General features: G+C 39.1%; 1 protein-coding gene across 13 annotated transcripts in view; it reads left to right on the top strand.

Annotated features, from left to right (window-relative positions):
• The window catches only part of rerea (arginine-glutamic acid dipeptide (RE) repeats a), a 502,370-nt gene that overhangs the window by 390,302 nt on the left and 96,316 nt on the right, over nucleotides 1-15,752 (top strand). For all 13 annotated transcript variants that reach the window (XR_011351646.1, XM_069918381.1, XM_069918382.1 and 10 more), the window contains one exon: nucleotides 10,055-10,135. Coding sequence is in view for 12 of the 13 variants with exons in the window: in XM_069918381.1 (XP_069774482.1) it covers nucleotides 10,055-10,135 (81 nt within the window). In the remaining variant the exon portion in view is untranslated. The remainder of the gene's footprint in view (nucleotides 1-10,054; nucleotides 10,136-15,752) is intronic.

Raw genomic sequence — 15,752 nt, 5'->3', positions numbered from 1 at the left:
CAACCACCACCATTGATACATTTTTCAGAACCCAAGGGTGGATTCCATATGGTCCGTTAGATCTTTCAGCTTTCCTTCAGTCTGGAAATCATGACACGTTCATCTCTTTCTTAACAGCCTTGAAAGTCCGGTATGCTCCTAATGTCCTCCACAATGAAAACTGTTGCAAAAATATTCATTCAGTTCCTCTGCTATCTCCTTGTCTCCCATTACAATTTCTCCAGCGTCATTTTCTATCAGTCCTTCTTCTACTCTCTCCTCTTTTTTTCCTCTTAATATTCTTTTAAAAGTTTTTGGTATTTTTTTTGTTATTATTGTATTTGCTTGCTTCCTTTCAGATTGTCAGATTTATTGTCAGAGAATATACATGACATCACATCCAACCCTGAGATTCTTTTTCCTGCGGGTCAAGCAGAATCACCACTTAAAGAAACTTTACACATATAAACAAATAAGGAAATGTAAACAACTGGCTGTGTATTTCCCATGTCCTACCAAACCTCCACAAACACCTGAGGAAGTTCAAAGTTCATCTTTTCCTTCCTAATGACCTTCTTATTTGCCTTCCTTAAACATAAAAACTTCTCAGTCCTTTCTCTTCCCACTAATTTTTGCTTCTTTGTATGCCCTTTCTTTTGAATTTACTTTGTCTCTGACTTTTCTTGTCAGCCACAGTTGTCATTTTTCCTTCCAAATATTTCTTCTGTTTTGGAATATACCTGTCCTGCACCACCTTCTTTCTCGCAGAAACTCCAGCCATTCTCCCTGCTGGTGTGCTTTTCCATTCGACTTTAGCCAATTCCTCTCTCATACCTCTGTTGTCCCATTTATGCCATCAGTCTGCTGACACATCTGATTTTTGTTTCTCCCTCTCATCCTCACAATTCCCTTATCAACCCTGGTTCATTGCACAATACCCAATCCAGAATTGCCATTTCCCTGGTCATTTCAGTCGCAGTCTATTCGGAAAAGCCATCCTAAAGGCATTCAATAAAGTTCTTCTCTTGGAATCCAGCACCAACCTGGTTTTCCCAATCAACCTGAATATTGAAATTCCCCATGACCTTGTATAACATTGCACAAAATAATTTGAAGCAACTCATTCTTTGAGTCTTGTTCTTCTCTTCAGTTCTCTTATCTTGCAGCACCACAACCTCCTGAAAGGAATTGTTTGTTTCTGAATTCCTCAGTGCTCTTCAGGGTTAAGTTTTGGAACATACCCAGAAATAGCAGCCAATTGAATAGTTGGTGTTCATAACTTTACATTTTTCTGTTTTTCCCCTAAATTGCTCTGCTTCTGTGTAGCAACATGGCCTTTCAGTGTCATGGAAGTTTTACTTTTGATCTCTGTCACCTCCTGACATCTGTTAGGGTCAGGAATGGGAAAGTTCATCTTCAGCAATCATATCGGGGTTTGCGCGATCTGTCTGAATAAAACAAGTGGATGAAGAGGCCATGCTCAAAATATTTGCTCTTTAAATGCATTGTTCAATTTTGAATTAAATGTGGTTTACTTAATTCAACAAACATGGAGTGTTCATTACCATTTCACATGAATGCAAAACCAGCTAAATCCCAATACAGTCACCAACAAGCACTAATTTCAAATTTATTGTCACACGAACTGATGTACAAATGAAAAAGTTTATTTTGTGAGCAGTCCAGTAAAAACGCTGCACTGAGTCCAGAGTTAAAGAGTGAGAACAAAACAAGGGAAGCATGCTGAGTGCCACGGTTAGCACTAGCTGTTAACATCGGCAGCGACTGGGGTTCAAATCCAGCGCTAGCTGTAAGGAGTTTGTATGATCTCCTTGTGTCTGCTCTGATTTCCGCCCACCGTTCAAAACATATTGGGGATCGTAGGTCAATAGGGCAACATGGAGGTCATAGGCCGAAAGGGCTTGTTCCAGTGCTGTATGTCAAAATGTAAATTTAAATTTTAAAGACAACATTAAGTTACCAGTGTGATGTTTGTTTATTAGTTTGATTATGCAGGAAAGAATCTGGTGGTGCACTATCTCACACTCATAAATCTCCTTTCCATTGGAAGGAGGGTGAAGTGAGTTCAGCTGGGGTGGGATGAGTCTTTTCATACGTTGGCTGCTCTCCTGCAACAGTAATAAGTGCAGAATGAATCAATGGTAGGGGGTGGGTTTGCATGATGGTCTAAGCTGCATTCACAACTCTGTTGTTTCTTGCGGTTTTGGATGGAGCAGTTCCCATACCATGCAGTGATGCATCCTAACAGGATACTTTCCATCTGTAGAACTTGTTGAGGGACACAGATGACATGCTGACTTTTCTCAAGCAACTGAGGAAGTAGAGGCACCGGGATGCTTTCTTGGCAGTCGTGTCGACATGGTTGGACCTGACAGGTCACTGGAGATGTTCTCGCTGAGAAATTTAAAGCTGTGTAGAGCGCGTCGAAAGAACCAAAGACTTGTTGATCCAAACCAAGGCTTTTATTAACTAAAAGACTGGAGCATATCACAAGTAGGTCGACCAGTCCAGAATGACCTGGTCTGGCAAGGAGCAACCCTTTAAGACCTGCCAGTAGGTGTGGCTACACTCTCAGCCAATCACAGTCATCCTACACTATCAACTGTACATATACACATTGGTGATAGAATCTGTACTATCACAATCTGTCTACCGTATCCATCTCAGTGCCATTGATGAGAACTGGGGAGAGAGCTTCATTCATCCCTCTTCTGGAAATCTGGGACCAGCTCTTTCATCACTTCACATTAATGTTTTAATTTTAATTTAGACATACAGCACGGTAACAGACCCATGCCACCCAATTGGGTATAATGTACCTACACCCGTGGTACATTTTTGAAGAGCGGGAGGAAACCGGAGCACCTGGAGGAAACCCACACAGACACAGGGAGAACGAACAAAATCCTTACAGACAGTCGCTGGCCCTGTAACAGCTTTGCGCTAACCCCTACGCTAATTGTTCCTTCTCCATCCTACATTATTGTCATAATTCCTTAACTTGATCAATGTTCGGAGGGAAAATACCTAAAAGCTTCTCCAATTAATTATTTGATTGTTGAACCATCATGGAAGGTACGTCTTTATGCAACTCAAGATCTCGTGGGTTCCATGAATAAACCTGGTGAACATCATTTGTTTTTTTTTTCAATGATCCCACCTTGTTTACGCCTGCTTAATTGTGATGAAACTATATACGAGTCACCTGAAGTAAAGATTTGAAGTTAATACCAATGATAGCTAGGAAATGTAATGAATAAGTAATTAATCACTAGACAGTCATAAGAAGCGATGTGGTTCATTACTGACCTTTGGAGAGGAAAATCTAGCAGTCTTCATCCTGCCTTAGCTGTGTGCCAGAGACCCACAGAGTTGACTCTTGTCTCTGAAATGGTCGAACAAAATGGAGTCAAAGGCGAAAGTCTGCAGATGCTGGGATGCAGTAAAAACACAGAATTGCTGGAGGGACTCAGCAGGTTTTGCAGCGTCCATAGAAGGTAAAGGTACGTGATCGACATTTCAGGCCCCGAGCCCTTCCACAAGGACCAGCAAAATAGTAGGATTCAAAAGCAAATAACGGTGGCCTTCCCTGTAACATCCAAACTGATGAATCAGTCAGAAAAAAGAGTTCTCTTTGAAGGTCTCATTCCCAAATTTGGTGAATATATCAAGTAATCTTAGGTAAAATAATCAGGTTGTGGAAAAGATATGCTTCTGAATAATATGGATAAGTAAGTGCTTGTGATGGTGATGTGGTGTTTGGGGCATTCATTTTGAGAACCTGCATGGTTAGATATTAAATAGAAGAGCTTGTATATTATATGGGAAAAAAAGGAAGTTGTTGGAATAAAATAAATTCAGCTGGTCATCATAATCTAAAATATTTTGTGAATACTTTTGCTTCAGATGTATACAGTAATAATTTATTCAACCACTTTGTATTAATTGAAAGCTCAATAAAAACATAAAACATGTTTTGCACTGTGGACATTTAAGCAAAATATTTTTGCTGCCTTCTGATTATTAAAGGTTGATAAAGCTGATTTAGTGCATGTACTTCCCATCAATTTTTGGGATGTAATTGAGAAAGTCCTGCACAAGAAATGAGGAGAAAAGGGCTGAACAGCTTGTTTCAGCAGAAGCTAGGTGGCATTCTCACTGTTCTGAGGTGATTTTCCTCCCAAATGCATTTTATCCAATAACATATTGAGGCTTTAGGGAGGATTTTACTTTTATTATTTCTATTCATGGCTGTTTTGATGGAAACCAGCATTGCAATAAGTATTCAGAATCGTGCTCTTGTAGTATGACTTTGTAACTGGAGCACGAAATGAACAGCTCACTCCCTGTCTCATTGCATAATCGTGAAATGAAAGAAGTAGCTCAGCAATACATAATGCTGTTCAGATGAACAACTGAATTTTCTGCATTTTCAAATTGTTCCATTTGTGTAGATTACTCTCAGTGGTCACTATCTCACCCCGGGGATATGATGCTCATCAGTAACCAGGTTTGGTTTGTGTACGACAGGAGACCTTTTTTGTATTTCTCATATTTTCTGATGAAGTAGATGTTCAGCCATTGCTAGCCCTCCAACCATTCCCATCAGTTCTCTGCCATATTTATAACCCCATAAACTATTTTCTCTCCCATACCTATCAACCCACTTCTCAATTCTCTCCCACCACCTGCATGAGGTGCAGATCAAAGTGACCACTTCACCTCCCAGTGCAGCTTCGAGATGTGGGAGGAGACTGGAGCACTTGGGGGAAACTAAATGCAGTGCATTCTGCCCTCCCTCGATGTTATGAGTATATCAAATGTTGCTTGGATAAATCATTAAATATATATTTTTTAATATTTGCTTTGACTCTGTCAAGTTAAATTTCTTAAAATAGAATGTCTTTTAGTTGAGGAAAAGGTGCAAATTTCCTCATCCAGGATTCAACTCATGGGCACATGAGGTGAGCTTGTTTAACTTTGAAGGGGTTTGAATTGTTTTTATTTGAAGGTTCAGTAAATGTCAGTATGGGCTGCAAATGTTGGAACCTTCAAACTTAGCCTTCCTCTATCCACATTGCTCAGTCATTCTCTCTCACTCCCACACATACCAACACCACATCGACATTTGGCTGTGCCAAAGGACATTCCATCAGCTTGATGGAGGTTGGCTGTGTTGCTTCCTGGTCATAGCAGAGGCACTAAAGAATCCTTCCTTGGTTGTTTCATCCTCAAATCCATATGTTGGCTGAAACAATTGACTTTATGATTAGAAGACTGATTTAATTAAATGACAGCTGCAGGATCCTGACCTTGCATTTACCCAACCCCCTCTGTAAACTCCTCAAGTTTATGCAAAGAAAATGGTCATCAATTTTTTTTCTTGTGAAAATTGTTGCTCAATTTTTAGTGGAATTAAAAGTCATAAAAATTGAATTTAGTTTGATCTCAATGATTCAAATTCATGTTCTGTCCCTGGAATTTTCCATGATTGCAATGTATATGTTTTTAATGAAGCAGAATTATAGATGTGTTGAAAGAAGATATTTGTACCCAAATGGTTATTGCATATTTTACACAGCAAAGAAAGACAGCGATGAAGTGAACAAAGACTCTAAAAATCCCATTTGCAGGTCAACTTTTTTTACTTTCAGAGTTGTTCTTGAAAATATCATTTTGGATGTTTTTTTCCTGATTATGTGCAGACATTATTGAGGACCCATTATTTAACTGTAGTACATTTACTTTTCTTGCTAAAAGCATCTGAAATCCCTTATTGTATTTTTTTGCTTCGTTATCTCATCCTGACTGCAGCTAATGGTGATGCCCATTGAGGAAGAAGTTTGCGTAAATTGCGATGGCTTTTTGATTTTTATCCAGTCGTGTTCTGGAGAGAACAGAACAGCAAAAAAAAATAGGCTGTTCTTTGGAACAGATCCCACTGAAGACAAGTCTGTTGTTTCAGCCATTTGGCCATTTGTCAGCAATTCTTTCGACTTCTCTCCTGTGCTGTTGCTTGGCAACATGGGCTGGAGCAGTGAAACCATGGCCAAAGCAATTCAGCGAGCAGATTGTTGGGTGATTTATTAGTGAGGCTGTGAGCTGAGTGAGTGAGGCAGCTGAACTGGAGCCTTAAGCAGGAACATGGGGAAACCAATAGCGCTTGGACACTGTTTTGTGGATTGATCTTCCATGTTCAATAATGCTGAGTAAATAATAAAGGCGCAGTGATTATGTGGGGAAAAGTCTAAATTCAAGTGTAATTTGAGGTTATCCTTCGAGTTATGCTGCACATTCAGATCTAATTAACCAAGAAAAGTACAGCAGTGATCCAAAGCAGAGTGTGCTTTGATAGATTAAATATATATGTTTTTATATATTCCATTGAGATTGTGCTGAATTAGTAGGGAGCTTTGCATTTCTAACAATTCATTGCCTCTATTTTTATTTATCAAACCACTTAATATATTTGTGTTGTGGCTAAAACAGCAAACAATGTGCAGCCATCTTATATTCTGCAGTTAAAATATTAACATGCATTCCAAACACTTGGAAAATTTTGCCTTGGCAACAAAAGCAGACAAAACCCTGAAGTAATAACAGAAAATGCTGGAAGCACTCAGCAAGCAATGCAGAATGTCAGAGAGGGAAAAACAGCAGTTATCATTTTGGGTCCAGGTCCCTCTATCTGATGAAAGGTCATGGACCCTGAAACAGAAACTTGGCCTTTTTTCCTTATATTCCAAATTTACAACATCTCCAGTATTTTTTTTTCTTTTGAATGCCTGGTGTTAAAATTACGCATTTATGAAATAATTTACAGACCAGGACATTTTTGGAGCTTAACATAGGAAAATTCAACAAGATATTCACATGCCCTTGTCGCATCTCAAAAATATCAGGAAAAATAGGCTCACATAATTAATTATGTTGAGCTAGAGGAAGATTAAAGCCTTTTTGTTCATAGTGGGATCCCAGAGATGGTTGAAAACTGAATGGATTTTGCTGAACTTGGTCTTGATCTCCTTGCTTTAATGGTGACTTCCAAGCCCACATCAACAATTACCCATCTGTAAAATGAAGTATAAATACATGCTAATTATTTTAGTATTTATTTAAAATGAAATTAACCTCACAAACATTTAAATAAAAATATGATTGACTGTGATTTACTGCAGAAGTAATAGGGGAGATATCTTTGGAAAATGTAAAGGCATATCAATCCTTCTCGTTCTTTGCGGTCTTGTTATTGGAGATATTCAATAATGATTCTTAAAAGCAGCTTGTCCACCTTCGGAGCAACATTTGTTTTACCGTGCAGCTCTGTACTGCAGGTCAGCAGGGTTAAAATTTGTTTTTACCATAACATTGTTGCTTTGGTATGAAATTAAATTTTTTATTTAAAAAAACAAAAACCTATTGTATTCTTTGGCATAATTGGTTTGAAATATAGTTATGCAGTCCAGACAGGAAAATAATTGTGAGCATTTCTTGAAAATCCCATGAATGTTAACCTGAATAATAAATATCCGTACCAATATAATTAAACAAAAAAATAAAGATAAAATATAAAATGTCCAGCAGGTACCAATTAAGCAAATGTTTTATTTTGTTTGTTAATAAACCAACTATCATGTAAAAACTTGTCAGTGCTTCATGCATTGAACCACGTATGAAATGTAGTTCCTATTGTCTGGTGGCACTACAGCAACAAAATCCTGAACCAGCTATTTGCTGAATTATTTTTGACATGCTAAGTATGTATTACTTCTGTTACTGCAGCCTAGTGACAGAAAGCTTTGTTATAATCACACTGAAATTGAATAACCATACCTTACTTATAAAAATACCATATAAATATAATTATGCACACAACGGCTTTTGGTCCTGCACTTGCATTAATAAACTAGTGACCCAAACTTTGCTGAAGCTTCTAACTTTGACAGAATATGTAAGAGAGAAAGCTTGTTATTGCACACTGGAAATGCTTCTGTAACCCAGAGGCAATAGTTTAAATTTCAGCCTCAAATCTACAATTAATAGCTTGTTTTATGATATCTTTGAGATTAGATTTATTCTACCAGGATCTTAATTACAGTGTAATATAGATCTTGCACCATGAATTATATGTTTGTATGCTGGGAGCAAAATTTAGTAATTAGCTGACTGTAAACACAACTCATATTGTACATGTGTTGATGTAGCAACTTTTATGTCAAAAAGAGTCAGTGGTACACAATAATTTCTGAAGTGCAGTTATGTGGTGATGAACATTCGCTCTCCACAGCATGGTCCTGCTCCACACGCCCGTGAGGCAGACATCCAGTTGGTCATGCCCTTGTGCAACATCATAGGCTTAAAAAGGGGCAGGGTAAAAGATATGCTGTCTGAGTTCTTCTGAGAATCATGTTTCTACAATTCTAATAGCTACTGTTGTTGCAATTAAAATTTGAACTGTCTGCAACAATGATTTTATTGTGAAAATGTGAGTGACATTAGACAAGGTATCTTTGAACAATGCTTTTAATTTTCCGTTTTAACAAAAACCTCAAAGCACTTTTCGTTAATTCCGCTGCTGCTCATCTCAAAGGATGAGGTCCTTGGCCTGACTTTTATGATGATGGATATTACGAGGAAACTTGCACTGATGACCAATCTTAAGATGGCCAAAAATGATTCACAGCTGATTTAAAACAAAATTATAAACCGCACAGTTGTTGATGAAAATGCGGTGGCCAACTGGTGCAAAGTAAGATCGCACAAACCACATTGAGATGATGAGGTATTTCCTTTGATGGCAAAGCAAATTAATGATGGTTAAGAAAGAAAGATGGTCCAGAGTGGAAGGAACATTCCCTATCATGGGATTGTTTCATTTTCCTGAGAGCATCCTGGGTTTTTGTCCTCTCATCCAAAATAATGCCCTCCAAAAGTACAATACTTCCTCTGGACTCTGGGTGAGAGTGTTACTGTTAAATTTAATCTATCAAAAGACTTTTAATAGACGTGTGAAAAAAAAACAAATTTGGCCAATGATAAAGCCATGTGGGATTTAAGGGATTTTTGTGGTACTTTTCCTTGTTCTTTCGGGATATTCAACTCAAATCTCAGTTGTAAATGGTTAAACGCTGGGTATTATGAATTGTTTGTACTTCGATGCCTTAAATTTGTCTTGGATCCATCAATGGAGCCACGCTGTCATCTTCTCTGGTGGGACGAATCACTAAATTCTTCAACAGCTTCAGTGTTAATCTTTTGATAATTTCTGGCAATTGGTGACTGATTTTCTTGTCGCCAGCCGATTGACCCCCCCCCCCCCCCATTATTTCACCCATGGGACAAGAAATTCAAACCTGAAGATTAAGTGCAGGGCTTAATCTTCAGGTTTAAATTTCTTGTTGCATTGGGTGAAATAGTGGGGGGGGGGGGGCCTGTTCAGTCTGGGGCCTGTTGCCCAATTCATGCCAAACTCAGGGAGCTGGGCCGCCGGCTGCCCACCTGGTTCCTCAGGTACCAGGCCTTGCCCCCCCCCCCCCCCGCCATGGCGGCGGGCGGGCGGGCGCGGGCGCGCGCGCGGCTGTGCGCTGTGGGGGAAGGCGTGCTCCACGCCAGGATTTCTGTCCGACCGGAGCCGAGAGCGACTCGCGAAGGGATCACATGTAAACCATCCCCTTTGTAGTGTTGGAGCCGAGTGACAAGGTCCTTCTCGCTTGTGTGCTCTCCCTCTGCCACTTACTGACGGCACACTGACATTACCCGAGACAGAAGAGGACTCAAAAGGTCTCCGGCTTGAATTGTTGTCATGGTTTACTGGAGCCCTGCCAAGCCCTGAAGTGCCAGCCTGTGCTGAGGGAGGGAGGGAGGCAGGGAGGCAGGGAGGCCGGGTGCCTCCAGCCCGAGTGTTCAGTGGCTCGGAAAGAAAAGAGGAGCTGTGTGCACTGCAAGTTTCCGCCATCTTCCCCTGCTGAATTGCTGCTTTCTCCCTCGTTGTGGACCAAAGCAGAGGTTTATTTTCCTGTCTCCCCTGCTGATGCCCCTTCTTCTGTCCCCACAGAAACGCTTCATCAAGGGGCTGAGGCAGTACGGCAAGAACTTCTTCAGGATTCGCAAAGAGTTGCTCCCAACTAAGGAGACGGTGAGTGTTCCCCCCCCCTCCCCATTATCTCTCTGTCTTGGCTTCTGGTGCTCTGCTGTTCCATTGGTGACTGTTTCATCTCCCACTGATGTGCTCTCCCAAACTTGTGGCGATTTGAGGGGGTGCAGCTGATTTCAAGTGGCAGCCTGGTTCTCCCTCATCAGGAATGTGTTTCTGGGAGCCCCCCCAAGATCCCCTCTCCCCCCCCCCCCCCCACCTTGCAGGTGCCACTTATCGGAGAGAATTGTTGAAATGTCCCTCCCTGCTCCAGCTGGAAAAAAGATTTCTCTCTCTCTCTCTCTGCTTAAAACTATGGTGCAAAGTACAATATTTCAGCTGCAAGCAGTTTCATTTATTGTGGTTCGTTCTTTCATTTTCCCTTTTTTGGCCTTTGCTTGGGTCGTATTGTGTAAATTTTCCCCCCACCAGAGGCTGGTGCTCAAACGTGACCTTCCCGCAAGCTCATCGGCCACCGCTTCTCTCTCCAATAGGTCCCTTTTCCCTCTCTGTTTTGTTCAGTCTTCAAGCAGTCTCACTGATGGCTCCATGTCACACACGGTCTTAACTTCTGACAAGCCAACCAGCTAATCCTTCGCAGCTTGTGGTGGCTTTGAATGAGCAAAGGATGGGGGGAGCAGTGGCAGGTTAAAGGTCCACACTTCTTGTTTACAGTGTGAAGTAAATCAGGCAGCAAACAAGTGGTAGTTTGCTTTAAGGCAATTATGCCAGCAGAAAGATTCCTGGTGGGTAACATGCATAAACAGGTTTTGTATTCCGCCACCTTTGTTCTCAATTGTGCATGAAATCAAACAAACCCCACTTTTGAACATCTCCCTTCTTGCATTCTGAACTCTGTAAATGTTTTTATGTTCAACGTCATAGGTAACCATTGATTCTCAGATTTTGCATTTTCCATATGTGAAACTTCATAGCACCTCACGGTTCATGCATCTTGGATGGAGTGCTTTCTCTCCGTGCAGGTCATTGAACTCCCCACCATCTTATTTTTAAAATATAACTTGAGCCATTTATTCGGTTAGTTCTGCAGTTAACCCATTAGGTGAAGAATTTCTCCAGGTGAGGTCAAGGGTTAAAATAAAATTGAAGTTTGGAATAAATTTAATGGTCTGATGACTCTTTGTATTCTCTGATTATTGCTTCTGGTCATGTTGTAATTCTTTGTGCAGGGTAACATGGTGATCTATTTACCATTTGTCCTTGACAAGGGAAAATGTCAGGTTGACTTAAATTGTTTAAAATTGCATGATCATCCTTTCATACCCTTTGGCTGAAATTTTTTGTGCATTCCCCTTCCAGCCTGCTGGTGAGCACAATGGGTCATTGGCATTGCGACTGCTCAAAGAACCAAATATATCTGACTTCCAAATGTCAATTCATGCACCAAAACGGTGATTATTTGTTTTCAACTGGTTTGCTCTGTTACTCGTCGCCTTGTCTGTCCTCTCCAGTTCTGCAAGCCTCATCTTTCTGAAGTTTTTTTTCTATTTGGCCAACTATAGCTTCTTGTCTAGTCCTTGGCCTGAAGAACACACATCTGTATGAAAAGTGCCTACTGTTTGTTTTTAACAATTAAGTTATTCTCTGCTTTGTTCAAATCTTGGGTAATAATCCTGGATCGAAACGATAACTTCTGGAAGATAAAAATCATCCAGCTTTTTAAAGTCCAGCCCAAATACAGTGGCTTCATTAACCAGCAGGTTTTTCCTGAGTGAAGCAGATGAAGATGAACAAGGAATAAAGTGGAAGCTGCTGAAATGACTCAATTGGACAGACAGCAATGTGGAAGAGAGAATCGTTTAAGATTTTAGGTCAACGGAACCAGCCTGAAATATTAACCCTGATTCTCTCTCCACAGATGGTTTGCTGAGTATTTCCAGTAGTTTTTCATATTTGCAGCATCAGCAATAATTTACTTTTTTTATGATTTTGTATTAAATTAAAAGGAATGTTCTGGCTGGTAAATATTGCATTGTCACTGTCCTTTGAACTGAATTTAGAACAGGCCTGCCATCAACACACACTTTGAGAACTGCACATGTAACTAACTTGTCCAAAGTTGTTCGTGTTTATGGTAGATGGAGTTAACATACATTCTCTTCAGTTTAATATGACAGCTCCTCCAACCTCCTGGGCTCACTCTTTCTCCCCTCCCCCATCACCCCCATTTATATATATATATATATATATATATATATATATATATATATTTATATATATATTCCTAATTTAGATGTTTAATCATCTCTTCTCCTGGTAGTGGGTAGTTAATTCAATATTTATTAATAAATACCACTAATAATTCAACTTTGAGGTATGGTGGGGGGGGTGGGGGGGGTGGATGGAGTGAATACAAAGGCTTGAAAGCTAGATAGTAAAAAGCTAGTAAAAACAGAGGGTTGTGAGGAGCTTCCTGCCGAATTTAGATTCCAATAAAATGTGTTTTGATGCCCATGAAATATAAGTAGTTTTGATGTTTTGCTGGATTTTTTTTTGCGAGAGAACAGGGATTCCTTACATATATCTTCACTAACAAAACCACTCGTCTAAAAATGTTTTGCAAATGTATGGCAGTCAAGTGGCCTTGTCTTTTGGAAATTGATCATAATTCTTCACCATCTGGGTTCTTCCATAAAATGTGCAGGGCTAAGTGTTATTGGCCAGTACCCACTTAAAATGGGAAACAATGTGTTCGTACACCCAATTCATTAAATGGGGTCGTATTACCTTGCTCTGGGAGGTGCAATCCTTAATCCATGTACCATGAGCTGCAGAGAAATAATATTATACATAATAAACTGTAAAATATTAACATTCAGTTACATGATATTACATATCATATAATTACATGATATTAGATTTATTTTAGAGCAGAGAAAATTGTGCAATGTGAAACTTTCCCTCCCCTCTGCTATGCATTGGCCACTACCCTACACACAGGCTTTTTTCACATTCCCTTCCCACTACAATAATATTCCCTTCTCCACTTCTGAAAACAATGGGCCTGGCACAGAGTGGAATGTACCTTACTGTTCATAGACACAGTTCTATTTCTCAATTGTAGCTCTATCAAATATGCAATTAATGGACTGTGTGTAGACCAAACTCAAAAAGAAAAAAAAATCTAGAAACCCATATGGAAACAGAAAAAGATCATGAAATAAGCAGTGGTGATCTGCCGTATAAATTATCCCATTTAAAAGTAATTATAACTTTTTTTAAATCTATGTTTCTTTGATGGTCACTATTCATGTGGCCACTCTAAAAGAACTTATCAATTATGAAATTTTGTTATTTAGGAGAGGAAAAAATAATCACAAACTTGGAATGGCTGAGTTGTCTTGTGACAAAATTGAGAAGACCAGAGCTGTATCCAGTGGAATAAAGAAGAGTGAGAGGAAATTTGATTGAAAGGTGAAAGATTCTGAATGGTCTTGACAAGGCATTTGTGGAGAGAATCTTGAGCAAGGGAATTTTTAAAAAAAAATTACCAATTTGAGATGGAAATGAGGCAAAATTCTGTCTGTTAGATTATTAAGCATCTTGGAAATTTTAAGTGGGAGCTGGGTCTTAATATCTTTGAATGGTTAGAAGATGAAGAGGACAAGGTCATGATGCAAACCCTCATTTTAAAGTCATGCCCTCCCCCCCCCCCCCCCACCCCCCGCCACCCCCAGCTTTTAATTTTATGTCATTTCTTGATAAATGTTTAAATGCAGCACCACCTCTGGCAGGAGGGTTTATTTACAGTGGAAAAAGCTTGCTTCAGGCATTTGTGACTGTGTTCATTATTATAAATATTTATAGTTGGGAAAATGGTTGTAAAGAGCATAAAGGCACAAATTATATATTTCCATTTATTATAAGGAGCATAATGCCCTACCATTAGCAGTATAAATGGGAGCAGAATTGTCAGCTTTTATACCTGTCGTTACTTCATGAAATGAATAATTAAATTCAGAAAGCTAGAAATTATTGTCCGTGAACCAAAGCTCTACAAGATTGTAAATGTAGAATCAGAAATTCAACTATTTTAACTGTAAAAACTGCTGCGAATATAATGATTTTTTTTTGAATGAGGAGCATCTCAATTTTTAAAACTTTCATTGCTGTTGAGTAACATATTGGCCCTGAGAATTTTTCAGTTGATTCCAGATGCATTCATTTTAAAGTTTGCTATTGCCATTACCACCCTCATAGAAATGCTAATTTCACTCTGAAATGAAGTGTTTAAAATAAAAATTAAGCCCCACTGCTTGCTGGCCATTGGAATATTTCTGTCTATTGACTGCTCACCCGGCTTGACGCTGCTGTTGCTGGGATCAGCTGGTTACCTGTAGAAGTCTCCTGGGTGCTACACGTCAGCAACGTCCTCTTGAAGGTATCTGGGCAGATTTTTTCAAGATCAGCGGTGAGTACTCGGTCAATGATTGGAAATTGTGGAGCAAGATGTTCAATGCAGTGGAAAAACCTCAGTTTTGTTTTAATCCACGAGCAGTGTCACAGTTGAAGTGATGAGCATTCAGGTCCATTTTGTTCCCATGGCAGATAACTCTTTTTCCCTCTGAGTACTGCATTGCTTTAACATTGATATGAAAAACATTTATTTTAATGTCTGTTGCTGTAAACCTCAATGCTTAACAAGGTCGATACATGGACATCTACACTAAATTGTAATTCAATAGTTTCCATCAGGTACAACGGTGTAATTTCAGTTCTGGTTTTCTGAGCTTGATTGACTGTTCGTTAATTTCCTCTCGCAACAGATGAAATTTGTTTCATCGTGTAACTTCTAAGTTTTCTCATAAATATCATAGTCCCATTAATGTTTGAGCTTGAGACAGAGCTTTTTTTTTTGTTGCTTTTATTTGCAACAGCCTAATGATAATGCCATGGATAAACTGGGAAAAAGCTTGAAAATCGAAGAGCATTATCCCAGGTCGTTCCTGCGGATCATTAGTTGATGTTGTGAAAACTACACAGACGCAGACAAATAAAAGGAATGACCAACTTCCCGTTTCCTGACTTTTTTGTGTCGTCATCATTTGAAAGAACCACCTGGTAATTCTAAAAGTAGGGCACAGTAATTGTTGAAGTGACATTGTCTGTCACTACCCAAGATCTGGTTAGGTCAAGTAGAAAACTGAAAGGACAAAAAAGACATTTTCCTCTTTCATCTAATGCTGCACAAAATAGAATTTTTATTGTGTCATATGCTATGGTTAACAAGGCTGAGGGTTGATTTTGTTCCATCTCCATTAAATCCTCTTCTATTACTGGGTTTTCATTGTCTCTTCATTCCATCTATGACTTTATAACTCTCATATTTCTTTTCATTTATTAAAGTTTACAAAAAAAATCTATCAAAAATTAGCTTTTAATATATTCCAGTAATTATAAAAATATTAACTGTTTCAGAAAAAAACAGCTGAATTTTTCTTGGGTTTGTGTGCCCGCCTGTCCAGAGATGTTAAATCCACACATCTCATTTTAAATAAAGTTTTGGTTTTTACAAGACTAATGAACACATTTTGCTCATTTCAGTTCCTTATTTGTTAATTGAATATTTTTAAATTTTACACATACATTTTCAAGGATT

The sequence above is a fragment of the Narcine bancroftii genome, chromosome 2 (genome assembly GCF_036971445.1).
Source record: "Narcine bancroftii isolate sNarBan1 chromosome 2, sNarBan1.hap1, whole genome shotgun sequence".
NCBI lineage: Eukaryota > Metazoa > Chordata > Chondrichthyes > Torpediniformes > Narcinidae > Narcine > Narcine bancroftii.
Note: the sequence above shows the minus strand (reverse complement) of the source record. Positions and strands in the feature narration are given on the sequence as shown.